The sequence below is a fragment of the Ixodes scapularis genome, unplaced genomic scaffold (assembly GCF_016920785.2).
Source record: "Ixodes scapularis isolate PalLabHiFi unplaced genomic scaffold, ASM1692078v2 PGA_scaffold16__2_contigs__length_2301149, whole genome shotgun sequence".
Taxonomy (NCBI): Eukaryota; Metazoa; Arthropoda; class Arachnida; order Ixodida; family Ixodidae; genus Ixodes; species Ixodes scapularis.
Window position 1 is genome coordinate 1,822,997 of NW_024609842.1, and position 25,784 is coordinate 1,848,780.

Below are 25,784 nucleotides of genomic sequence, written 5' to 3' on the forward strand. Positions count from 1 at the left end.
CACACGCTGCCTACTTGGCCAGCTGCGCGCGCGGCAATATTTCCTCGATGTATTTTTATGTTACACCAGTCTATATTTTGCTTGTTCATGGTCGTGTTTCTGCGAAGTATCCACATCCGACGAACATTCGGTTTGTTTAATGGTGGCGACAGCCAAAGTGAAACGGCCGACCAATTGCAGGTTACAGGTTCACTTCAACAAATTTCCGTGGGTCTTGTTCTTTTCGTAGAGCCCCCAGTTAGCCAATCACTGAGTAAATTACAACAATCGGCTCTACAATCACATGACAAATATCTGTGATCTCACTAGTATATTTGAAAATATATACGATATCAGGTATCGAATTACTTTAAAGAATACGAAGTTGCTATGGATTTCGTTGTACTGAATAGCGCTACAAAGTGTAGTGAGTTTTAAAAATGTAGGGCAGGTAACATTGACGTAGCATTGAGGCCTACCGACTATTTTTGCATAAGAGCCAATCCAATCCCTAAGGTATGATGTGACTGCAACCTCTTAATGCTGCCTGCCTTAATGCAAGCAGCATTAAGGAAGGTAGCAGTGAGGTCTACCGACTATTCTTGCATATGAGCCAATTAGAGCCCCACGGTTCGTTGGCACTGCAACCTCTTGCAGAAGAAGCGGACGAACTCGCGATCCACACTGACTGTTCTGTCTTGAATGACACTGAGAGCTTAAAACACGCGGACATGGCTTCATGTTTTACCGTTTTTCGCTTCGGAATTATCTTTTCTATGTTTTTCGTTTTTTTAGAGCACAGCTGTTAGGCGCCCGTTTCTGGCTTGAATGGCGTCGGCGTCGCCGTCGCCGTCGGCGTAACCGCGCGGTGCATTATGAGACGCGTGACGTCACTGATGATGTCATCAGTGACGTCATCGGCATCGTCACTAATGACGTCATCAGTGACGTCATCGGAATCCGCATCGTCATCGTCATTGCCACTGATGACGGCATCGCCATCGGCATCGTCACTGACGACGTCATCGGCATTCGCATCGTCATCGTCACTGCTGACGTTACTGATGACGTCAACAGTGACGTCATGTGACCTCATAGGGGTCACGTGACCCCCGTGAAGTCACATGACCCCCGTGAGGTCACGTGCCCCTCGTGTGGCGACGGCGATGCCGCTCGGAGGGAGGAGTAGCAGACAGGATGAGGACGTGAGGAGGAGGGAGGAGGGATATACCCTCCCCTCAGTACTCTTCCCTCCTCCTCCTCCTCAAGAGCTGTGCTCTAATTCGGCGTTGCGGGGAGTTGTAGACGGATTTCATTTTTTTAGTGAATGTCACAATTTAGTTGGTTAGCCGCAGATAATAAAATGATTGGGTATCGCCACGTTCTGTCTTTTTTAAGGTGTCGGCCACTTTAGTCAACTACAGAAGCGCAGGGCAAGGCACATTCCGAGCATCGTTTTGTCACCTTTAAATCAATGAGATTGTAAAATTAGTAAATAAGAACACTAAAAATATTTCAAAGTAAGAAACGTGACCATGGTAATTCATTCCTTGCGTTTGCGAAGCAGCCATTGAGTTTATAAAGGTTGCACAATATATTCTATATTGATTTTCACATTATAGCTTATCTACTCACGTCAATAAGAGCTCCTCCGGTGACTGATCCAATCATATTTCCTATTCCATAAATTGCCTCCATCGTTCCCTGAAAAAGCGTCGAAATTGTATTAAACACTTGCGCTCGAAGACGTAGATTGTATGCAACTAAGCTTTAATAAGTTTTCGAGTTTCAACCGCCCCGAAATATACTCGGAACACCAGGCGTCAGTGTTTTCTTGATCAGCTCGATCAATGAGACGGACGATCGTTGTCGTGCGCCAACATTCTCGCAACTTTGGTGGCCGAACGGGTTGACATATTTTCTATTACCTAATCAGATTGACCATTTGGGAAGGCACGTTTGTGGTCGTTGAGGCTGCATAATCTCGGGATGCACGTTAGTGATGCAGAACTACCGATACATTGACTATCGATACTATCGAATGTTTTTCCAAAACAATCGACGGTGTCTCAGAACTATCGATAGTCGACTATCGATAGCTTGTCGATAGTCGACTCTCGATAGTTGTTTTTTACTATCGATAGTCAGATTTCTGGCGGCTAACGATAGTTTTGCACCACTGCGTCCGTTACAGCTCAAGAAGGTAGGGCGAGGGTAAGACGGGCCGGGGAGGAGGAAGCAGACGGAACGCTAAAGAGAGAAGGAGGTTTCCCTATCTCTTCTCCAGCGTTTTGTCTGCTTCTTTCTCCCCGGCCTGTCTTACCCTCGCCCCACCTTCTTGAGTTGCAACGGACTATAGAGCGAACACAGTTGCCGCACCGCCGCTCGCCTCCCTTTCTCCTGTCCTCGCCCAAACTCCCGTCTTCGTCATCACAGAAAGCTGAACCAAAGTTGGGATGGCAAGTGCCTGGGCTAGTTGGTGTCCCATTTGAAAAAATTAAGCGATAAAAAGAGAAGAGGGAGCGACGCAAACTACTAGTGTCGCAAAACCATCGATAGTATATCGTCGACAGTACCATCAATAGGTTTACGATAGTCGACTACCGATAGTTTTTCGATATTCGGCTATCGATGGTACTATCGATAGCTTTTGATACTCGACTATCGATAGTACTATCGAGAGTTATTTTTTACTATCGATAATCAGATTTCTCGCGACTATCGATAAATCCATAGTACTATCGATAGTTTTGCACCACTAGTGCACGTACGATGCCGTCCACTGACTTCATTTGTTCGAGTTCATTGCGGGGCATGACGTACTGCGCATCATTGGTAGCGCGAACGGAACACTGGCACACATTGCCATTTTACTTTTGAAGCGTTTTGACAGATGTCAAATTATACCACTTAAGTTATTGACCCAAATATTCCCATTTTAACACACTAGATGTATCCACATGGTCTGCTTGATTTGAAAAATACCAACCATAAATAAACGGAGATTGCTTGTTTGCAGTAGCAGTGTCGCTCAATATACTTAATGTGAGAATTAGAGCCAATAGGTGATCGTCGATGTTTTTTCCTATTTATCTCCTAAAATTAAAAAGAAGTGTGATGAAAACAAATTTGTTTTGTTCTCGAGCACGCACGGAAAAAAAGTTCAGTTAAAAGCATGGGTGCTGCGAGGTCCTCCAGTAGCCTCTAAGTCCACATACGAAGACCCATTTACAAGCTTCTTTCAACTAAGTGTGGGAATTGAATCATAATCTATTAACTGCACCTTCACTGTATGGCTTGAAATAATGAAAATAAGGCACCGAGAAACTGAGGGAGACTAGGAGACGAGAGCGCGAGGGGACGTCAGAACGCCGAGCTCTGGTTCGAATGATTAGCGGGTAGACCTAAAGCTAGCTGACTTTGTCTCCACTGCACCCGTCGAACGCGTTCAAATGTGACAACCAAACGCGGAACGCCGCCATTCCGCGTTTTAACACGTTCGAGAATTTCAGCGGAGATAAAGGCAGCTAGCTGTAGGCCAACCCAGAGCCGTATATATACAGAATATGGTCATTCATTCGGAAGTGTTGCAGGCAAATCAGGAGGCGCCCTTGACGGAAAGAGGGCTGGGCGAGATGAGAAGGGAAGAGGAGGACGAGGAGGAGGAAAAGAAGGGAGGAGGAGGGGTGTACCCTCCCCTCAGTACCCCTCCCGTCCTCCTTCTCAAGAGCTGTACTCTACTTCGGCGTTACAGTGTCCTAACGTCTTTCATTTTTTTATTTAGGTTTTCTTATTTCTAGAAGTAATAGACGCAAGAAATCACTGCTGAAACAGCAGAAAATTCTTTCCGTGTCAGGTGAAATGCCTTTCTGAAAGCAACGTCTTTTTGTTATTGTGTTCATGAATCCAATTATAAGCATCCCAATCAACTAATATTAAAAATAACCAATTCGCTTTCAGAAAACATGATAGGATAATAGGTCAAATAGAAGCTATTTTTTATTGCCGTCATTTTCAGTGCAGTTGGTGGTTCCACGATAGGTACGTTGACTTTTCAGACATTTTCGCTATTAATAAGAAGCCGTTTTTATACCGTGCACCAAACGAGGTTTGTCAACCGAAAATGCATAACAGATGAGAAATGTTGCTCAATACCTCACAGCTCGGTAACTTTTCGGACAGTTTCGCTATTGATAAAAAAACCGTTTCTATACCGCACGAAAAACGAGGTTTGTCAACCGAAAATGCCTAGTAGAGGAGAAATGTTCTTCAATAACTCACAGCTAAGACACCAGGGTTGCTAGAGCAGACGCTGTTTGCGGCGGCATACATGGTAACAATTAGAATCATGAGAAAAATCCCTCCTAATATAAATGTAAAGAGCGATAGCCACAGCAGGGTATTGGCACTCGGAGCCCAATACAGCGACCTGCGCACACAGAAACAAATTGTTATTAATCTTTCAGATAAAGAGTTGCAAACAATTTAGAAAACGCTTAAGCTTCACCTTTAAGAGTGGAACGTTATAGCTTTATCGAACCCGTTCGCATCGCCTTGACATTGGCTTTAAGAGCGTACCTTGCCTGGAATAGTCAGTAGCGTGTCTCGCTTGCAACCCAAGGGTTGTGGGTCCGAATCCCGTCTTAAATTCTTCAATTTTTTTTTTCTTTATGGCAGGTGAATTTTGTCATAAAGTGAAAACATTTGAGACATGCAGCGACTTTTATATTTGCATTTTATGTCATGTTTTAAACATTTTCATTGCACGCGTAACGTCACGTTTCACGTGATTCTTGTGGGTTGCTTGAAAGTTCCGCTCGAGGTCATGCGGCTCTGACATAATTAACCTATCGACGAATAAGGATTTTAGCGTCACGCCACCGACACCGGCCTTTCTGTGACACGAGCTCCTTCCTTAACGATATTGCGTTAAAAATGATGACCTGATAATTACCTACCTTCGAGATCGCCCTTAAAGTATAACTTAACTCGGGTCTGAAAGTTATCATAACTGTAAAACAGTTAACGTTTTATCACGGAAAACAACTCATAAAATTGAATTACCACGTAGAGGAAGATGTATCGGTAATCGTCTGAATTATTATTTAAAAAAAAAAAAAACAGTTGAAGATGTGTTTGCTTTAGACATAGATTTACGTTTAGTGCTCTTGAAAACGAAAATGCGTTAAAATACCCGAAACACAGGCAAAATAGCAGCGCCCCAGCTTGGCCGAGTAGGTAGGTCTTTGTTGGAGAGAGCCAGGTCATCTGCAAGCATGAGTGTAGGAACACGGGTTACTTGAAGAACAGTGTTGTTTCGTGTGCATGGTAACACAAACTGTACATCCACTATTGGCACTGACAGCAATGTAAACCTAGGCACGTTATCATTGCTTCCCAACCAATGAGAACTGTGGGATTCATTTATAAGGATTCCGAAGAACAGTTCACGACGCAAGAAGCGCGAACGTAATGAGAAAATCTTGCGTTTCTTAAACTATCGGTGACTCCAGAGTCACGGACAACTTAATGAAACGCGAGCAGTATAATGGGTCACACGCCTTGCTTCTCGCTTCGAAATGACGGCACAGCGATAATTGGGTGCTCGTGACTGAACGCGCCACGGGGATGTTTAGGCTGTCCTGGGATTATACGTCCTCGAAAGATTCCGCATGTACACTGCACCGCGATGCATTCGAAACGCCAATCAACATTGTTTTATTTATCTAAATGAGTCAATCAAGAGGGCGATCGTAATCATCCTTCAACGGTTGGTTGTGGTCGTCAAGAGAAATGGGCTCCGAACTCAGGAAGGACACGTCAACCTCCGTGATTCCATGCAGAATTTTCCTGTTTTCTTTTTCATTTCATTTATTTTACTCGCGCTTGCACACGCGGCACCGCAGCTTGCACGAGCCGCACGAGTCGTCTTTAGTGGCTCGTCACATGCCCGGGTTTTAGAAACTGTCTACCCACAGCGCGCTTTAATGAAACAAAGAGAAAACAAGATTAAAACGAATAACGCACTCTGAGATAGGCACGCGAGTGAATAAAGATGTGCATACAAGGTGCTAAATGAGAAGGCACCCTATAAACAAGTGCACACACTATAAATTTCAAAACTTCAGTCATCGGGTAAAGACTGTGAAAAATCAGCGATTGGTGTAAGATAGGGCTTCAGTTTCTCCACGTGCACTACTTTTCGGCCATTACCGTCCATGAGCTCAATCTCGTAGTTCACAGGAGAAAGCCGGCTCGCAATGCGGTAGGGGCGAGTGAACCGTCTTGCTGCCTTGAGCCCCACGGGTGGTGTCTTTAACAGCACAAGCTGGCCCTTCTCGAAGGGGACGTTCTTGCGTCCCCTGTCGAAGTAGCTATTTGTTTTTTTTTAGCGAATTTGATGTGCTTAACGGATAGCTTTCGAGCTTAGTTCAGTCTCTCCTGAACAACGACTAAATAGTCCGATGTATCACGTAGTTCAGCGAGCTCCTGGCGGCCATAAACGATATCAAGGGGGAGCACAGGATCACAGCCGTAGACAAGAAAAATATGTGACTGATGGACGGTGTCCTGGAATCCGGTATGATAGCAGAAGACAACTTAGGGAAGGACGTCAGCCCACTTGTCGCCTCCGGCTGTAGTCAAATTGATCGTCTGCTTGGCCGTCTTTTTCGCCAGTTCCAAGAGGCCGTTCGCAGCAGAATGTTAGGCTGTCGTAGGCGAGTGCTGGATGCCACGGTGTTCAAGGTACGCCGAAGTCGAGCGTGTTATCATCTAAGTGCCGCAATCAGTGTTAATCCCTGCTGGGCAACCGTGCTTTAGAATGATTCGACGCTCGATGAATTTCTGTACTGTAACCACTTCAATGTTCCGCACAGGCTTAACGTCAACATATCTTGTGAGGCAGTCGATGGCAACGATGGTGTATTTTTAGCCTCGAGATGTCCTAAACGGTCCAACAATATCCAGCCCTTCCGTGTGAAACAGGCAGTAGGCTTCAATCGGTTGTAGCAGTCCAAGGGGTGCAGCAGAAGACATTTTTATATGTTGGCAGAAATCGCAATGAGTGACAAAGTTCTTTACGTCCCTGAAGAATTTCGGCCAAATTTATTTTGTCCGAATAGCTCCGAAGGTGCGTCTGATGCTATTGTATGCGCCGTACTTTCCTCCGTGGAATTCGCGCAAACCTTCGGCTTTCTTGGAGTCTAAAAGTCAGACCAAAAAACGTTGATTGGCAGGGCCTTGATCTCTCCTGTAAGGGACTCCGTCATGAACGACGGACTTGTTCTGTGCTCGCCTCTGCTGTCTACGTGCACCGGTACTACCGTCCAGAAGATTGAAAATGTCCTGGCAATACGAATCCTCATGTTGGTCACGTGAAAGATCCTCAGCCCTTTGCAGGAAGGCCGGAGATGTGACACATAGAACTTTGTCAACTAGCTCCCGTGTTGACTGCGGAGTCCGACAGAGGCAATCCGTCGCTCTGTGTAGAGCTCCTGACTTGTAGATGACCTCGAAATCGAACTCCTGCGGGAGGCGCAACCAGCGCAGTATGCGCTGGTTCCCCTCCTTGTACCGCAGCATCACCCAGCAAAGAGCATGGTGGTCGGTAACAACTTGAAACGTACGACCTATGAGATAAGGGCGAAGCTCATCTAAAGCCTACTAGACGGCAAGAGCTTCCATCTCTGTCAAAGTGTAGTTGGACTCGGAATCTTTGAGGAAGCAACTCAAGTACGCTACAGCTCTGAAGTTTCCGTCTTCGTCCTTTTGCAATAGCAATGCTTCCAGCCGAAGCTTGGAAGCGTGTGTGTGAACTTGGACGGCAAAGCGTACGTCTTCCGAAAAAAAGCTTAAGAAGCGGTGGCTCACACAGGGCATCCTTGAGGGCCCCAAACGCTGTATATTGTTCTTTATTTCAGAGGAAGTTCGTTTCTTTCTTGAGAATTTCACGCAAAGGAGCAGCGTAAACACTATAATTCAGAATAAACTTCCGGAAGTAAAATGTCAGGCCTATGAAGCATTGAAGTTCCTGGATGTTGCGGGGAGGCGGAAACCTATGAACAGCTGCCAATTTGACGGGCCTGGAGAAACTCCATGCTTCTTGTCAATGTCTCCAAGGTACATGACTGACGTGCAAAAGAAAGAAAAAACACTTTTGTGGTTTTATCTTCAGGTTCGCTTCGTGGAACCTCGAAAAAATGTTCTGCAGGTGCGTCGTATGCTCGTCCTATGTCTTCCTGTAGACAACAGAATCGTCCCTGTAGACAAGTGTGTTATCGACTTTGCATTATCGATGATACTGTCTACCGCACGCTCACAGCTAAACGGAGCACCCTTGAGTGCAAACGGCACCCTCAAGAACTCATACTGGCCCCACAGAGAAACAAAGGCCGTTTTCGACATCTTCTGGCCGCATGGCAATTCGATAAAAAACAGAAACTAGGTACATCACAGAGAAAAACTTGCTCCCCGTCAGTGTCTGCAGGGCGTCTTCAATTCGCGGAAAGGGGTACACAGTGACTTCAGTGACCGCGTTGATCTTTGTGAAGCCGACGCAAATTCGTGTTGATCTCTCCTCGTTCGTGACTAAGACCAAGGGGGATGCCCACAGACTGCGCGATAGCTGCACAACCTTGGCGTCACTGAGATCCTCGATCATCGCCTTGACATGATCACGCTGCGCCAACGACGGTCGACGTAGTCTCTGGGAAATAGGTCTCGGATTGGCTGTCGGAATGGAGTGCTGTTCAAGCTGACAGTTTCCAACGTCAGTGCTGGTTCGCGCGAAGCAAGCCATATTTTTCGCAAGAAGCTCTTGAATTTTTTGAAGCTCTTCAGGTGCCAGCGTTGAACTAATGTTGAACGCGACACCCTCAACCGATAACAGTTTATGTTGAGGGCTGACGATTTCCAAAGCATTAGGGACCATCCAAGTCCTCCGGTGAAGGCAGGCTTGGGCAACTTAAAATGAACGCAGTTTCGTCGTCGCTAAGCTTGATGTCTTCGGCACTTCTGACCCCCATAGTGACTCCGACAGTAGCATCAGAGGGTAGAGCCACTGGTCGAGATGACGGGTTTTCTTCATATCGGCTGCGTGTGTACCTCACCCACATGAGGTCCTTAGATGGTAACTTGGATACAATCAATGAGATGGCCTCACTTGGTGCGACTTTGAACGTCTGGAACCAGAAATTAATCTGGTGAAACCAGGCGGTGATGTCCTTGCCTAACTGAGGAACCCAGCTGACAGCCACTTTGGTCTACAACCTTGCCGGCCGATCGGATGCGACTGCAATGTCTGTGGCTGACTCAGCTTGAACAGAATGTTTCTTCTTGGGTGCGTTGAGCCTCTTTTTTTTTTTGACGGTTTTGTTCTCGGAAACTTTCTGAATGGAGATCACGCCGCTTTTGCAATTCAGCCGATGATGTCCTCCCCATCTTTGCCTCGAGCTGATCAAGACGACCCACGACAGGTGCCAGCCGTTCGCAGATTAAATTCTCTATTGCCGGCAGCTGTCTCTTGGTGGCGTCGTCAAAAGGGCGCGATATGTCCTCCTGCCGGTCGATCGGTTGCGCAGAGGTCACGTTCTTGAGCTCTGCTAGCTGTGAGCGTAGCTGCTTTGCCTCGTCTTTCAGGATCTCTGTGTCGCTGACAAATGATTAATATGCGGCGTCCTTGGCGTCGTCATCCAGCTTTCGGAAAGCTTCGATGGAACGTTCCGCCATCTTGGAGCTACCTTGAAACCTTGGCCGTCAAGCGACAGGGGTTGATGGAGACGTGGTCGAAGTGAGCAAAGCCTCCCCCCCCCCCCCCCCCATGTTGTTTACTTCAATTTTCTGAAGACTCGGGTCCCCGTTCGGGCGCCATATGTGACGATTGGTTGTCGTCGTCAAGAGAAATGGGCTCTGAGCTCAAGACAGACAGGTCAACCTCCGTGATTCTATGCAGAACTTTCCTAATTTATTTTTATTTTTATTTCTTTTCCTCGCGCTCGCACCTGCGGCACCGGAGCTCGCACGAGCCGCACGAGTCGTCTTTTGCGGCTTGTCAAAGTCGGCGACTTCACAGGCACGGACAGCTTAATGAAACGCAAACAGTATTATGGTCACGCACCTTCCTTCTCACTTCGCAATGACTGCACACTGATAATCGGGTGCTCGTGACTGACCGCGCCCCCGAGAAGTTTAGGCTGTCCTGTGATTATGCGTCCTCAAAAGCTTCTGTGTGTACACTGACCCGCGATGCATTGAAAACGTAAATCAATGTTGGTTTCTTTATTTGAATGCGTAAATCAAGAGGTCGATCGTAATCACCCTTCAACGGTCACAGGCACTGTGGTAAAACTGCATTTTCAGTCCCTTGTCAAAGCAACGACATAACCATCGGACCGTCATAATGATCTTTCTTCCTATTGATTAAACCGATTTAACAGGAAGACTTTTTTTGTTGTTGTATTTTTGTTTCGATTGCATCTTGGTGTAGAACAGTCTGAAGAAAGTCTGTGAGTTTACTTCCCGCAGAACACAAAGACGGTGCACAATAAAATAATCCCGTCAAAAAAGAAGTTCAGAAAACGCTTAGACCTGTTAAATGCGATGTTCGCAGTGACAGTGAGCAGTGAGCGTCGCCATCTTGGTGCTTAGTGCAGAGCAGACGCAACTGTCGACTGTCACATATCAAGAATTTTACTTCATAAGCTTCAGAAATGGTGGCAGGAAGCTTAGGTTAGAATGTTTTGCTTTGTCGCGAACTGTTTTAACATTTCGGGAGGACGGGAAAGCGTTTCCTACAATTTCAAATAAAGCTTCAGATAACTGGCGACCATGATCTTAAACACCAAGATGTCTGAAGGGTAGCTACTCTGAGGCGTAGCTTATTTAATGACTCCAGTCAAGCGCATTGTCTCTGGGCACATCGCAGGTTTTGAGGTCTAATATTATTGTGAGCTTCGTAATCCCCTGGGATCCTGCCATTGCTCGCTGTGATGAGCTGTCCCCATTTTCTAGAGGGAAGTGAACTTACGGACATGTTTTTTAATTGAGCGCTCCCTCAGGAGCTTTTGAAAGTGCATTTTCTGACATTAAATAACGTGACAGAAAGGAAACTCCTCAAGCTGAATAATAATAATAAAACACAAAAAATAAAAGATGGAGCGTTTAAATCCGCACTTCGCGGGTCAGAGACACTGCTGCACAAACCGAGTCAATATTGTTTTTGCGGCTATTCCATATTCACGTCTATTGCAAATGTACAGTTTTATATTTCAAGGAATAAATTTCAAGTACATACCATTTTTCTTATTGAAAACGATCCCAAACTCATTCCGCACTTGAGCGCGGAAAACACGAAGCCAAACTTCCAGGCCTCCAGACCTCGAGATGTAGCCTTTGGGGGAAATCATGGAAAAAACAAGAATGTTAATTCTTGATTATTCGCCTCCATCTTTTAAAACGTTAGGTCTTCATTATGTAAATATTTAAATAATATTATATCACGTTAACCACTTCAAGACAAACAAAAATATGTTTTCACTTTCAAAGAAGGTATTCATAAGATATGTATTCAGGCAGGTGTCTTAAAATGTTAAAAGAAAACTGTTGATGGGACCCTTTGGTAATAAAGGGTTAGTTTGCAATAAAATGTTGGCCCAGCATTTAGCGTCCATCAAAAGAACAACAACGTATATAAATGAGAACCAAGTTGCACAAACGAAAAGAACATGAGTGGCCCATAAACGATACAAATATAAAACTAACTGCAAAGCAATAAACATGAACAATAAACAATCCAAATCCAAAATTAGAAACAAATAAACCTGTCGATATAAAAACTTTAAAAAAGTTAAGAAACTTTAGGGAAAAAAACTGCGAGAACGATGCTAGTGCATGTAATGCGTAGGTGCAAGCGAGCTGGGCAAGAATAACGATCTTAATAATCCCCGGAGAAAGGGACCGAAGCGGACCAACCACAAACAGAAATCTCCAAACAAAGCTACGTGACTAGTACGCGACTGAAAATATCCGCCTGGTCCTGGTATCGAACCAGGGACCTCTCCATTTCCAGAGGAGCGTTCCACGAATGAGCTAACCAGGAGTTAGACGTCACTGGAGCAAACGGGTTTTAACAGCTGCCACCAGTCTAGTACCAAGTGTGAACGGCCTGAACTTGAAGGTTATGCTGATAATGCAATTAATGCAGAGGTGCAAGCGAGCTGGACAAGAATAATGAGAATAATATTCCATGGGCAAGGGGAACCGCTTTATCAGGAATTATTAGTATCGTAATGCATAACATTGAATCAGAATGAAGCACACACCTAAAGATAAAAAAACAGAACAAAAAGAAAATATACGCAGTTATACAACGTTAAAGATCACATGTAAACTACAATATCCGCGACATGATTGCAGATCGACAGAAGCACATAAAAGGGGGGCAAAAAACGTATATGTGTGCAGATGAGGAGGGTAAAAGGCGTATATGTACGCGTGTGCACGAGGTATGTGTCTGTGGCGGATGATGAGCGTGTACTAAAGACAGCAGGACATATAGACAGAAAACACGGTGATTAATCGTGCAGGCTGTATGTATATGTTTTATGGCATTTGAGGCACTAATCAATTGGTAACATGTTCAGAAAATTGTATAATCAAATTTAGCGCTTTCACTCCTATTGATTAAAATCGTTGCTCGCAGTGCTGTGTGCTGGTCAGTTTCCATGTGTTTTATGCAGTTATGTATGTCACTCTACAAATATAGAATCCGTACGAAATATGAGTAGGCGTATAAATAAAGCGTCTGGAAGTTTTAAGATAAAAGATTCGCCATAATTTATGTACGGCCCGAAAATATCGTTTTATCCACGGATCGCGTTGCGATTTACTACGTAGGAGCAAGCAGGAGATGGAAGCTTATGTGAAAAAATCAAGAGATCAAATTACCACGTTCAAATTTAAAAAAAAAAGACTGAAACTTATTCTGGGCAATCAACGCCGCCGCCCTTTCGCAGACGATGCACGCGTAGTGAGAAGTGCTGCCGACAGATGGTGTACGCCGCGTCAAGGGAGCGCTAAAGAGCCTGCATTACAGAGAGTACCCAACTGCTGGATAGGCTTCGCGTGGTTCATGGGCCCATTTTTTATACGAGCTGCGAGGAGGAAAGGAAAGAGTTGATAGTCTGCAAACGTCCCCGTCTTTTGTACCTCTTCCCTCCTTTCCATGCGAAAACGCAGCACATGCGCACTGGCGATTTGCGAAGTGTTCACAATTAATTATCCAACGCTCCTGTAGTTTGAAATGGAAGCCACTTTATTCTAGGCTCTCTTGGGTGCGTCGGCCGATTCGAGTTATAATAGCAGCAATCCCGGTGAAGAACCCGAATGGGCCGGCGCTCCCTCGGCGCGGGGTACGCCATCTGCCCGCAGCACTTCTCACTACGCGTGCATTGTCAGCGAAGTGGAGGAGTAGATTGCACAGAAAAGGTTTCTTTGTTCTTTTTTTAACCAGTTAAGTCTTTTTATGATTTATTTACTTCACGGTAAGCTTTTACCACCTGCTTGCTCCTCAGTAGTAAATTACAGCGCAAAAAGTTGATAATCCAAATTTTGCGGGCCGTCCAAATGGCCTTAAAAGCGTTAGTTTACATGCGGTTGAAATGGAATATGTCAAGATATCCCATGAGTGCTACGGTAATTTGTGAAATTATGGCATTTTTTGTGTATATGTCGCGTATTTTTTTCAATCTTTCCATCGATGCGTCTCATACAACGATGCGACATATCTGCGTTTGTTTCTTGATGTGTGGGTCGAAACTATGCAAGCCAGCCGCGTGGTTTTTATTTTTTGTTAAATTCGTTGACCAAACTGTTGAAACTTGTTTCCACTTGCGGATATATCATGATCACGGTGCATATATATATGAATTCTTCGGTGCGACTAAATCGCGCCGAATATGCCAATATACTAATGATGGGACTTATACAAATGTTGGACTTATACAACAACTTTGTTGACAAGACACAGGTTTACAGGGAGCGCGATTTTTACGCCACCGCGATATATAGACCAGAAAGTACAGTTGTACGTAGGATTCTTTCTGAGCTGGAAACAGACAGTGGAAGTTGAAAGTGAGACAATCACTATGTTGGTAGGCGAAAAAAAACAACGTTTGTAGTATATGGTAGGCGACAAAACTCACGGTCTCGGTACCATATGGTGGCAGGAGAAAACAACATTGCAGCTGATACGAATGTAGTGAAACACACGTTTCGTCATCCCCTTTCTAAAAAAAAAAACAAAAAAAAAACAAACGGTTTACCAAGACGATACCCCCTCGTCACCGAAACGGGTACCTACCTCCAGATCTCGTTCATCTCGAGTCTCCTTTTTCTTCTGTGTCTACACACAGCCTTTCTAGGTGACGTAACACGCCGATGATTCACTATCGCGTGGACCCGTTGCGGCATGCGTTCGCGGTTCTCGCACACACGTGCCGACGTCTCCTGCCGTTTACAACACCGCTAGCCTCCATCCCAGTCGGCCCGGCTGAGACTCCTTGTCCCTGGAACTTGGAATGTTTCGGTGAAATGATCATCCGACTTACGCTGCCTCTTGCTGAGGTTCTACCTCTACTATATCCGTGTCGCTCTACACTTCCGTTGACAGGCCGTCCACGTTGCTCTCAGCGCTGACCGTGAAGCGCTTCATCATGTCAACAGCGGCAATACCTTCGTAGAAGCGTCGCGACCGTTGGGTCTCCGGTAGATCTTGAACTATATACTTATCGTGAGGTTGCTTTTTCACAACGATATACGGGCCTTGGTATTTGGGGAACAGCTTACGCGACTCGCCCGTTGACCTTGGCTCTCTCTGGAGCATCACAATATCACCTAGATTGTAACTTGGCGCGACTCCTCGTTTCTTATCGTGATATTTCCTCTGCTTCTCTTGATCTTGACGTATATTTTCTATTGTCTTTTCTCACTGTTTGAGCACAGTAGCGTCCGAAATTTGTGCAACAGCGTTGTCGACTTTGTCACCTGTCACGCTTGGGGAACGAAAGTAAAAGCAGAGTGAAGGGTGTTGCTTTAGTTGCTCGGTTTACCATGTTCCTCATTCCCCATTGGACTTCCATCACTCCTTTTTGACAGACTGGCCATGGCGGGTGTTATGATTCTGCTGTATCTCTCGACTTGCCAGTTATCTCGGGGTGTCCAGGCGGCGTTTGTCACGTTGGCGACGTTGACAGACTTCAGTACTGCTCGAACTGTCGCCTGGTAAAAGCGGTGCCCTGATCTGTGACCAATCTTCATGAAGTGCCAAAAATGCTGACGAGGTCCCTTAGAAAGTTTTTGCGTAGCCTGACGAAGTGCTGATATTCACGGCTAGAATGACAACGAACTTTTGAAACCATCTACTGTCATTATTAAGTATGTATTGCCACTTGCGCTGCAGAAGAATGGGCCTAATTTCTCCGTATGAACGGTGTCAAAGAGCACGGCGCCTTTTTCAATACTGTGTTGTTTGCCTGGCTTTTTCCCGGGTGGAACCATGCGATATAAGCACTCCAGACAGCACGCAATGTGTCGCTTGAGGTACCGACGGATTCTTGGAAACCAATACTTCTTGGTGAGTAGTGCCATGGTCTTCTCAACAGCAGTTACCAACGTCATCATGGCATCGTCGTGCTACTACCAACGTGCTCTTCTGGGCACAACCCATAGCGGACGGTCTTCTCCGTCGTCATGGGTTCTCTTGAAAATCTTGCCCTCTGCTAGCACATACTCGCTCTTGAGACTCTGCGACACTTTTGTTCTTGGAAACCCCCGTAAGTAGTCTTTGATTCCTTGATACGTTGGATCGGTCTTTTGGGCCAATACAAATCAGTCATCGTCAGAAAGCTCTGTAGCGGAAACGCTGACGCACGTGGTGACATACATTTCTTCGGGTCCCGAAGCAGGAGCCCTTACTGAGCGCGTCGACGTGGTTCATCTTGTTTCCTGGGCTGTGTTCCACGTCAAACGTATAGTCCTACAGCTACAGATACCACCTTCCTATGCGTGGCATCAAATCTCGCTCAGACAGTGTGGTTCTTAGTGAGCTAGAATCCGTTACGAGTGTGAACTCGATCCCGTACAAGTACGGCAGAAGTTTCTCAACCGTCCAAACAACAGCTAACGCTTCAAGCTCGCACAAGTGGCAGCGTTCTTCTCGCGCCGTGCGTCTACTGACATACATGACCGGATGCATTAAACCGTATTTTTGTTCTTGCAACAGTACGCCTCTGATACCGAACTTGGATGCATCTGTGTGTACCTCTGTTTTACCACCGTGTGCGTAGAGTGCCAGCGTGGGCTTGCTTATTAAACTGCCTTGCAGCTTTTGGAATGCACTTCTGAATCTTTCGTCCAGTGCCAATCTTCTGGCTTACTAAGCGACGTGGTGAGTGGTTTCGCCATCATGGCGAATCCGGCCACAAAGCGTTCAAAATAGCTACAAAGGCCGAGAAATCGGCGGAGATCATGGACGTTTGTTGGCGTCGGAAAATCAGACAGGCCCTTCAACTTGACTTGGTTATGGTTGATGGACGAAGCCAAAATCTCATATTCCAGGTAACTTACCTTTTTGGGGAAAAAAGAACACTTCTTCAAGCGCAGCGTGAGGCCAGAGTCTCTTAATACATCGAACAATTTGCGTAGAACGACCATCCTTTCTTCAACGCAATCAATGAAATCAACAGGTCGTCCAGATAAGCCATAATTTTCGTGTTCATGAGTGGGCCGAAAGCCGTGTTTATCAAGCGCTGAAATACGCTTGGTGCGTTGACGAGACCGAAAGGCAAGCAAGTCAATTCTTGGTGGCCATCCGGAGTGATGAACCCTTCCTTCTCTCGGGTTCCCTCGGAGATGGGCACTTGATAATACCCAGATGAAAGATCCAGGATAGTTAACCATTTTCGTGAAGCCTGTCGAGTTGCGCGTCAATGAGAGGAATCGTATACCTGTTTTTCGTGGTGATTTTCTTGAGAGCGCGAATGTCAACACGTAGTCGCCTCTCTCCGTTCTTTTTCGTGACCACTAGGAAGGGACTCGCGTAGTCAGAAGTAGAGTCCATTACAACTTCAGTCTCTTTTAGTTTATCGATCACTGCCCGAACAGTCTCCCTCTCAGAGTACGGTAGACGGTATGAGCGGTACGTCAGCGGAGTGTCTGCTGTCAACCCTATTTTCATTCCTGTTCCCATCGCGCACCCAACTTCCGATAGGGATGTAGCGAAGCAGTCGCGGTACTCATTAATCGTGGTGACGAGTGCACTCTAAGAAAAAATGTAGGAAAAAAGTAGCAACGGCGCCTCTTCCTCCCTTCTAATGACGCGCCCCCAAGCGGACAGGAGAAGAAGGGAGGAACGAGACGTTTTCCTCCTTCTCCAGGCAGACAGGAGAAAGCTTTCGCCCTCCCGACGCATCTTCCTTCCGGTTTCGTTTTTCGAGCACGTCGCGCACGTTGTTTAATAAATTAATGTTGAGTTGATTAAAATTCAGTGGCAGCGAAGGCCGCCTGTAATTCCGTCTTCTAGTCCAAGCGTGTTAAACATTTCGGTAGCATTGACGTTTTTACCACTTATTTTGTCAAACAAGCAAACGAAGCCGCTAGAAACAGCGAAGTTCCGGAGCAGTGCCAGCAGCGCCACGTACACTGGGGTATGGCCAGGATGGCCGTCTCCGGATTGCGGGACTCGCGCGGTGCGGAACGACAGTAGCGAAACCACGGGGAACTGTGTCGACGTTTTCGACGTTATGGAAACCGCAGGAACTGCGTCCAAGACAGGCAGGTTTTGCTGCCGGCTGCCTGGGTGCCTTGCGTCCTGAGTTCGGTTCTGTTTTCCGATGCCGAGTGCAACCGGCGTTCAACGTGGTTCTGTATTTGTGCGTGTCAGCAACATAGCTGCAACATCGTGATGGCAGTGTTGTGGGTTGTGAACAGAAGACTGGAATTATCGCCGATGTGACCGTGTGTTCACGTATCAGTGGTGTAACAACAAGATGAGATGACGTAAACTGTCGGGCATTGATGCCGTTGGTCGGACCGTGATCGGAGGGGGCGGGGTGTCGCAGGTTGACATTCCGCTTTACATTAAAAAGTTTAATACCACTTGAGGGATTACGTGCAATCGATCAACGTGCGGATAGTCATGTTGGAACGCTGGTCTGAACTGTAGAAGCTCCTATCGCTATCGTACAGTGGCCAATGTGACTGTGGGAATTGTCTCGTCCCCGAGAGCGATTGCGCTCTGGGGCAAGGACTGAACAGTACGAAATCGTGACGGAAAGTACGTATATTTACAGTATGGAATTTCGCCATTAAAAACAATAGTAGGTAAAATCGAGAAAAAAAAAACTACCCTTTATTTTGCTGTTTAAATATACTACGGTTCCTGGAGAAACTGCCCTCCAAGTGGCGCGCTGGGATGAGCGCTATAAGTTTTCGGCCTCGCCACGGCGTAGCTCCGTACACTTAACACCTGCCGCAAGTCGCGGCTTTGACTGCATTCAAGTTGATCGAAAAGCGATTTCTGAGCCCGTGAAGCATCACTTCCAGCTGAGTGAATATCCGCTCTACAGAGATTAACTCAAGACGGCAATTGCAGCTTTGCGCGAACATCATAAATAGAAAAACCAATAGAAATACAGGCTACGGCGTGCCGTGTGGGGAAACAAACTCATGGCTTCGAACCGCATTGGAGCGGCTTGATTTATTGGCTTTCAAATAATTACGGCATGATCGAGCGTTTACTTTTTAATAAGAGATTAATCCCTTGAGCCATTCAAAATACTCTCAGAGGTATGAGATTGCTGGGAAAAAATCAACATGCTTGGAATATTTTTTATTGCTTAGGGAGTCACCGAAAAGTTCCGTACGTTCAAAACGACCAGTATAAAAGACGAAAACGCAGAGCACGGGTGTAGTGTTCGGGTTAGTGTGGTGTTCCGTTGTATTGATATTTGTGTGTGCCGTGTATGTGCTCCATGTATGTTCACCTGATGCTTGTAATAAGCCTAATAAGCGTAATGTGTGTATACTGCGTACACTAGAGGGTCCCCAAGCGCAGTAGTAGCCTAAGGAGAGCAAATTCTTTTTTGTAGAACATGAATTGGGCGGTACCTAGCGCCATCTAGCCTAGCTACTTGCAATGATGATGATGATGATGATGCGGCTGTTCCCTTTAGATCGGGCGGGCTCGAACAATATGCATGCCCAAGCCTGGGTGCATTTGCGTGTTATTGCCCCCTTAGGTAGATCTTTCTCCACCAGTCCTCTAATTGTCTCTTTGTTGCCTCAACAGACGGCCTATGTGGGCCATGGAGGCCGTAGTCTCAAGCAATTACTCTGCTTGACCCCGCCATCTGGTGGCTAGCGATTTAACTTTTCACGCCACACGATAAACAGCGGCTTCGAGTTTGTTCTTTCGAGAGCGGCTTTTGGTTTCGCGGACGGAGTTTGCCCTTCTATGTGATATGCGGTTGAAGAAGGAATTGTGACTCGAGGAACACCAAAGGTAAGACGCAAAGTGCGCGAAGTAACTGGTTATCGGCTGTCTCCGTTTAACATCGCAGTGCTGTCGACGAGAAGAGTGAGTAACTGCTTTCGAAACGCAAGTTTCTGTACCTGTGGGGGGAATCTGGCTTCGGAAATAAACACAGTTTGCGGAAAGCTCGTGTTACGCTTTTATTTGCTGCTGCTCTCGCCCCGTACAAGAGACGTAGCGTCCTCGTCAAGCCTTATTGGGCTCGATTTGCTCGATTCGCGGCCGCCATATTGAGATGCAAGCGACGGAGGAACTTTGCTCACTTGCTTCAGGGACGAACGTGTCTCCCTTTCTAAAGGAACATAGGTTACAAGACCGCTCCTCCCCTAAGGGAGGACTATCCATACCCTTTTTTCTAAGAGTGTGCTTCTTTTGCGTGTCAAAAACGGGTGGACCGACATCTACGTCCTCTGTAGCAATCATGCTTGTCGGCTTCCTTTCGCTCTAGTTTACGTACGCATCGAGGTTGATGTTGGCGTGTCCTTCCGTGCAGCATGTTCTTCTAGCGATCTGCTCGTCTTCAGCGACGATCAGCGGCGTGACCGATATGTTAGTTACGGCGATGTACAGTTCTTCCAGTTCGTTTCTTCTCAAAACCCAGGCTGGGACGTAATGCCCAAGCGATTAGTGGATAGTGCCATCAATGGAGACGTCTCCGTGAGTCTTTTGTGTCCCTTCTCCGGAGCGGACTGCAATAATCCCGACGTAGCTAGGAGGAATTACGACCGCTTCTTTGACCCGGAGGCTTAAGCGTTGTGAAGGCAGGGTCGGTATCTTAAGACTGGCCAAAGTCCCGTCCACATAATCAGACCTGTCACAGTTTCAAAAATGCGCAGTTTGTGCTCGCGACGTACTACAATAATATGCGACTATTCAGTAAAAGGTTGTCTTAAAGCAACGAAACAACATGCACTGCGTCGCGCACCACGTGCACCTTGACATTGGTCTTGGCTAGGCTGACAGTCAATGTTGCTTGGAAACTGCCTAAAGGCGTCGTTTTTCCAGAGCTAGACCCGTTGATTTGAATGGACGATAAAGCGGTTCGTAGGTCACGTTCATCGACTGCGCTTCGCTTTCTCGTAACGTTACGCACTGGCTTTCCATGTCGACGAAAGCTTTGATTGGCTTGTTGTTTAGGATCGCTTGCATGAAATACTTCTCATTTCGTGCCTTGCCGTCGCACCTCTTGTTACCTTGTTGGCTTAGAACGGCTGATTTCTTGTCGCTCGTGTTCGTTGAATTAATTATTTTAAAGCAGTCCGTCGCCTCATGACCAGATGTCCCACAATTGGCGCATCTCGGTTTTCGCCGAGGTTTCGCTGAGTGCCCGTAAGTCAAGGAATAAAAACAAAGTGGCTCGCCAGTTTCGTTGAATTTTTTTCGTGGAGCCCTGGTCGCCTGCTCGTTGTTGTCTGAAGTGCGATTTAGACGTTGATCAGTCGGCGGTTGATGTAAGGTTTTGGCCCGGGTCTGTTTGATGACATCAACTCGTTCATTCAGTCGCTTCATGCACCGAAGTAGCTCGTCTGGGGTGACGTAATCTCGCACGTTCAGGGTCCGCACTTAATCTTCGTCTTCTAGTCCAGTGATCAGGTACTGGATGCTCGTCCCGTCATCCAGGTTGCAGCGTCATGCTTTCGCCAGCTTGTCATAAAAGTACGCTTCGATGGTCTCGTGGCATCTTTTCTATCTTTTCTCTATGTCCCTAAAGACTTGTTGAAAACTCGATGCCGACGGAAAGGCCTTTTTCCTTTCCACTTTCCACTCGTCCTGGATTCGTTGAAGAGAGGCCAAACCGTCATACCATGTTTCTGCGACGCCGTGAAACTTAGAACAAATCAGGTCGTTTGTCGATCACTCCATTCATAGGCCGCAGCTAGATTGTCAACCTTGTTGAGCCAGGCTTCCACCGTAGGCTGGGTGTTCGATGATAATTCATATACTGGCACCAACCGGGCGCTGGTCGTAGTCAGCCGCACATCCTTGACGCTCCAAGCTCCGTTGGTGGGTGACGTTGAGGCGACTAAGGCATTTGGAAAAGCTGGACCGCTCCTTGAAAGGCCTCGCATACCGCAGTTTGTATCGCGGCCTACATGAGTACTTGAAAGCCAACGACTGCGGACGTTGCACCGTCCGGAACCAGGCCGTGGACGGTCGATGTCGCGGTGTCCCAGGCCTCCGTCGTAAAATTGTCGTGTTGGTGATCGTCGTGGTTGGGGTGTTCGTCGCGCACCTCCGCACAACTAAAAACATATGTGGTCGTCGGATCATCCTGTTGTGTGGTCCCCTGCCCTTGTCCTCCTGTCGTTAGCTTACGTCTTTTCGACTTCGTGATTTATGTGGAACAAGCTGTCGTTGAGGATGTCGAGTTAAGCGAGCATTCCTAGAATGCTACTTAAGTTGTAGCCTTCAATCCGAACTGCTTCTCAAGTCGGGGCATCTCGGTCCCATTTCTGAGCTTGTTTGTAGTCAAACAAAATCTCGTCTCCCATTTTCCTAAAATAAAAACAAAAAAAACTAGCAGTTTATCAATTTGACAGCCGCCCGTCACCAAGACGGGTATCTTCCACCGAAACTCCTTCATCTCGAGTCTCCTTCTTTTTCTTGTTTGTGTCCACGCAGCCTACCTAGGCGACGTCACACGCCGATGGGCGTGGACCGGTTGCGACATGCGTTCGCAGTTTTCGCGCACACGTGCCGACGGCTGCTGTCGTTGACAACATGAATTACAAACCACCGTGAAGTTTTTGCAACGGTGATGTGACCTGCTGCAGCCCTTAATCTGACCCGTAACGTAAAACGCCTTCTACAGAGCTGCTGCGGCGTCATAAAAAAAAAACAAAAAACGTATCCATCCTATGCAAATAAAACGTCTAAATGTTTTAGCAGATAACAACTTGGAGCAGAGGAATGCAGTGGCAGGCCTAGCTGAGCAGTCCTGGTTACCTAGGCAGAGGTAGGCGCCACGTGGTCATTAACATGCTCCCCCTTTTTATGGTCACAAACGTAATAAACTTTATCTGGAACAAACAAAAGAAAACCCGGCCTAGTTTGCCTGGACTTTGTGAAAGATGTTCACTTGACTGTTTGCCAAGCACTCTTACAATCTGAAGCTGATAATGTCGTTACACTTAGAAAACAAATAAGAAAAGATGCCTGCGCTGTCGCACTGAGCATGGCGTTTCACCATGTTCAACATCACGGCGAAGACTGCTTTTCGTTAACTATGAACACATTGCCACTTTGGTCATTCGCTCCGTTTCATCCTTAAAGTGATTGACTCTCTTTAGTGTTTTGCGGGAAAGTAAACAATCGAGGTTAATTTTTTTTTTTTTTTTTTTTTTTTGTGTCGCGCGCTCAGGACGTCTTGAGTGCACACCACACGCTGAGATGCTTTTCAAGAATCAATCGTTTACCTTCCTATTAGCAGCTCAGCCATTACATTTGGGCAGCTGAACTGCGCCCCAATGATGTCAATAGCGAATGGGAGTTCACTTTTTTCTTTTCTTCGCAGTGAAATGGGTAGATTTTTGATGATACCGATCGCACTTCTTATTGGTTTATTGGTTTAGTTGAGTACATGAAGGCAGATTATTGGAGCTGCGAAAGCTTAGCAGGGCAGCACGAATGCAGGAGGTCGTCAGAATGTACTGTGCCCTGCTTAAGAGGGTGCGGAATAGAAAAAACACACAGACACAACATACAATTCATAAACTGCACATTTAGATTGTACCTAATATACGGGGAAATATATCAGCCATAGATGTAAAACTCTGCCCTTCACTCTAACAAAAAAGGGTGCAGCCCTTACACCCCTTGTCACATATACGACACCCCAAAACTTCAGTTCGCCGTACAGCGCACTGACATCAAGCTGACGGCCATAACTTTTACGAGAGGTTTGATGACGGTGAGATATAAGACATTAAACAACTAAAGTAAGCATCAAAGAGTATAGAAAGAAAACGCTGAGGTTTTACAGTAGGGCCAAGAAAACGCCTATAACTTTTTTTACAGTCAGGTACACTTGCGTAATATTTTAGTAAGTTGCACAACTCAGCTATCAAGCCGCTTCTGAAAGTTATTTGCGTCGGTTGAACGTCAGTGCGCTTTACGCCCAACCGAAGTTTAGGGGTGTCGTATATGTGACAAGGAGTGTAAGGGCTACACCCACCTTTTTTTTAGTGTGTTCCTTACTCACAAGGTTTAATCAATATCACAAAAAGCAAGAACATTTGTCTTATCTAATGTCGTCCATTGTCAGGCACACCCAAAGCTAAAAAGACGTTACTGTCAGACGGCTTTCTGCCATCCAAAGATAACCTTAGATAAGTGGATTTTTTTATGTATGTTGTTTAGCCGAGGACTACATATACGATGCAAGCTCAAAGCGGAGGGGCAACGACTTTTGTACTTTACGTAAATACAACTTAGAAATATTTCTTGACGTCAATAACCTAGAACACACACTAGTTAGTTTTTTTTTCTCAACTCAATGGCACTCGCGAAGAAAGTATTATAAAAAACGAGCAGCGTAACACCCCCCCCCCCCTCCTCCCCGGCAAACTTCCATCCAGAACAGGTGGTCGCGTGGCCTGCAACCGATTATTCACCGCCAATGTTCATCGTAGCCACCCGCTGGCTACGATAAATACTGCCTACGATGAACACACTTTAGCAGAGCACAAGGAACGTGTTGAATTTCTGAAAGTCTTGGATTTCACTATTTTCTTAATGGCATGCGGCGATGGGACACAAACCACCACCCGAATGCTAGTCGTGCCATTCTTTCTCGCGAGCCCAAATAGAGTGCTCACGCAGTGCTATTGTAGTATATATGAGCCGCTGTAAAATACTGTTACCATAAGGTACTCCCCGTGAATACGCCAACAGTGCAATTCCCATGACTACGTCATCAAGCGCCGTGAAGGAGAGACTGAAAGGAAGGGTCCGCTTTTATTCTTAAAATTACACTGTGAAAACAAAGGTTCTTGCTCACGGGCGTTGCATGCGATGTAGAATAGCGCGACCCCGATAATAATTGCAAGGTTTTTATTTCATGGTCAAAGTAAAATACCCATCGCCAAACGCTCAGTTTGCCCAAATGTAGTGCTCGCGGTCGGGATCAATCGCCAAAGTTTCAGAAAAAAACGTTATCTTATTCAAAAGTAATAATCCTGCAGCGGGGCCTGCTCTCTATTGTTGACGCCATTCAGCCCCAGGTATTCGTGGACCTCGTCGGCCATTATTTCTCATTCAAACGTTTATACTATTGCTCATAACGTTTGAACAAGATACAGGTTAGTCCTAAAACTTTGGCATCTTGAACGGAGCGCTAACGCTACATCTGTACTACTATTTTTTTCTCGGTGAAACTCGTTATTTGGGTCACACTAGTGCTAGCAAGCTTGCGTAAAGTGACCAACATCACAACCCAACATCGTTGCACTACCCTCTTAAGTCGACATAAAAATAGTTCGTTTACTCACCAACCCCGGATAAAATGGCGGGAACATGGCAAAGATGGCGGCTGTCCACAGATAAGTGTACGCTAACGGTACAATCCAAGCCATCCTCTTGAGTGCAGCAAGAACTTCGTACATCTTGGAGCCAGTCATGAAATGGGTGTCGACGTCTCGTTGGAGTCCTACGAACGTCCCATTTTGCGCGGCTGACGTCGTTATACCAGTGGGATTCGGGTCCATCCTTTCCAAAAGCCTGTCCAGCTGGGGATTGGGTGGCACGTCTTTCTCCCGTGTCTTCTTTTCCAGACTGCGGTAAGCTTAGGATTAGTGAAAGCTTGTGAGGCAGAAGTTGTGCAAAGTAAATTTGTTTGTGTGTAACAATATCTCATCTGAAGTATATATTGTTGGCTAAGTTTAATCGGCCTGAGCTTACTTACCCGTAGATTATCAGTTGTCCTCCGAACACTTATCTTTCACGGAGAGCTCAAGAAGCAAAGGGTGCGGCTTGATATGCTCAGGGTCATTGATATGTGCTTCGTCCTTCCAAGTTTTTATCTCCTAATGGCCTAACCTGATCGACTACGGACCGATAACAAGGTGCACGAGACACACCGCACCCTAAGCTCCTTAGGCTGTCAGGAACTATATACAAGGCAGAGGCAAAAAGGTAACCGCAATATGTTTTTATTCGCATAATAGTGGCGACAAAATTAAAATCAACTTCCTGATTTTCGGCATGAGATACCCCGCGT

The 25,784-nt window shown here is 46.2% G+C and overlaps 1 protein-coding gene across 2 annotated transcripts in view; it reads right to left on the reverse strand.

Moving 5' to 3' along the window:
• Positions 1–25,784, reverse strand: part of LOC121835642 — a 48,587-nt gene that overhangs the window by 17,538 nt on the left and 5,265 nt on the right. For both annotated transcript variants that reach the window (XM_042290071.1, XM_042290070.1), the window contains 5 exons: positions 25,057–25,339; positions 11,273–11,368; positions 5,174–5,247; positions 4,261–4,408; positions 1,615–1,683 (listed from right to left, as the gene is read on the reverse strand). In XM_042290071.1, the coding sequence (XP_042146005.1) occupies positions 1,615–1,683; positions 4,261–4,408; positions 5,174–5,247; positions 11,273–11,368; positions 25,057–25,339 (670 nt within the window). The remainder of the gene's footprint in view (positions 1–1,614; positions 1,684–4,260; positions 4,409–5,173; positions 5,248–11,272; positions 11,369–25,056; positions 25,340–25,784) is intronic.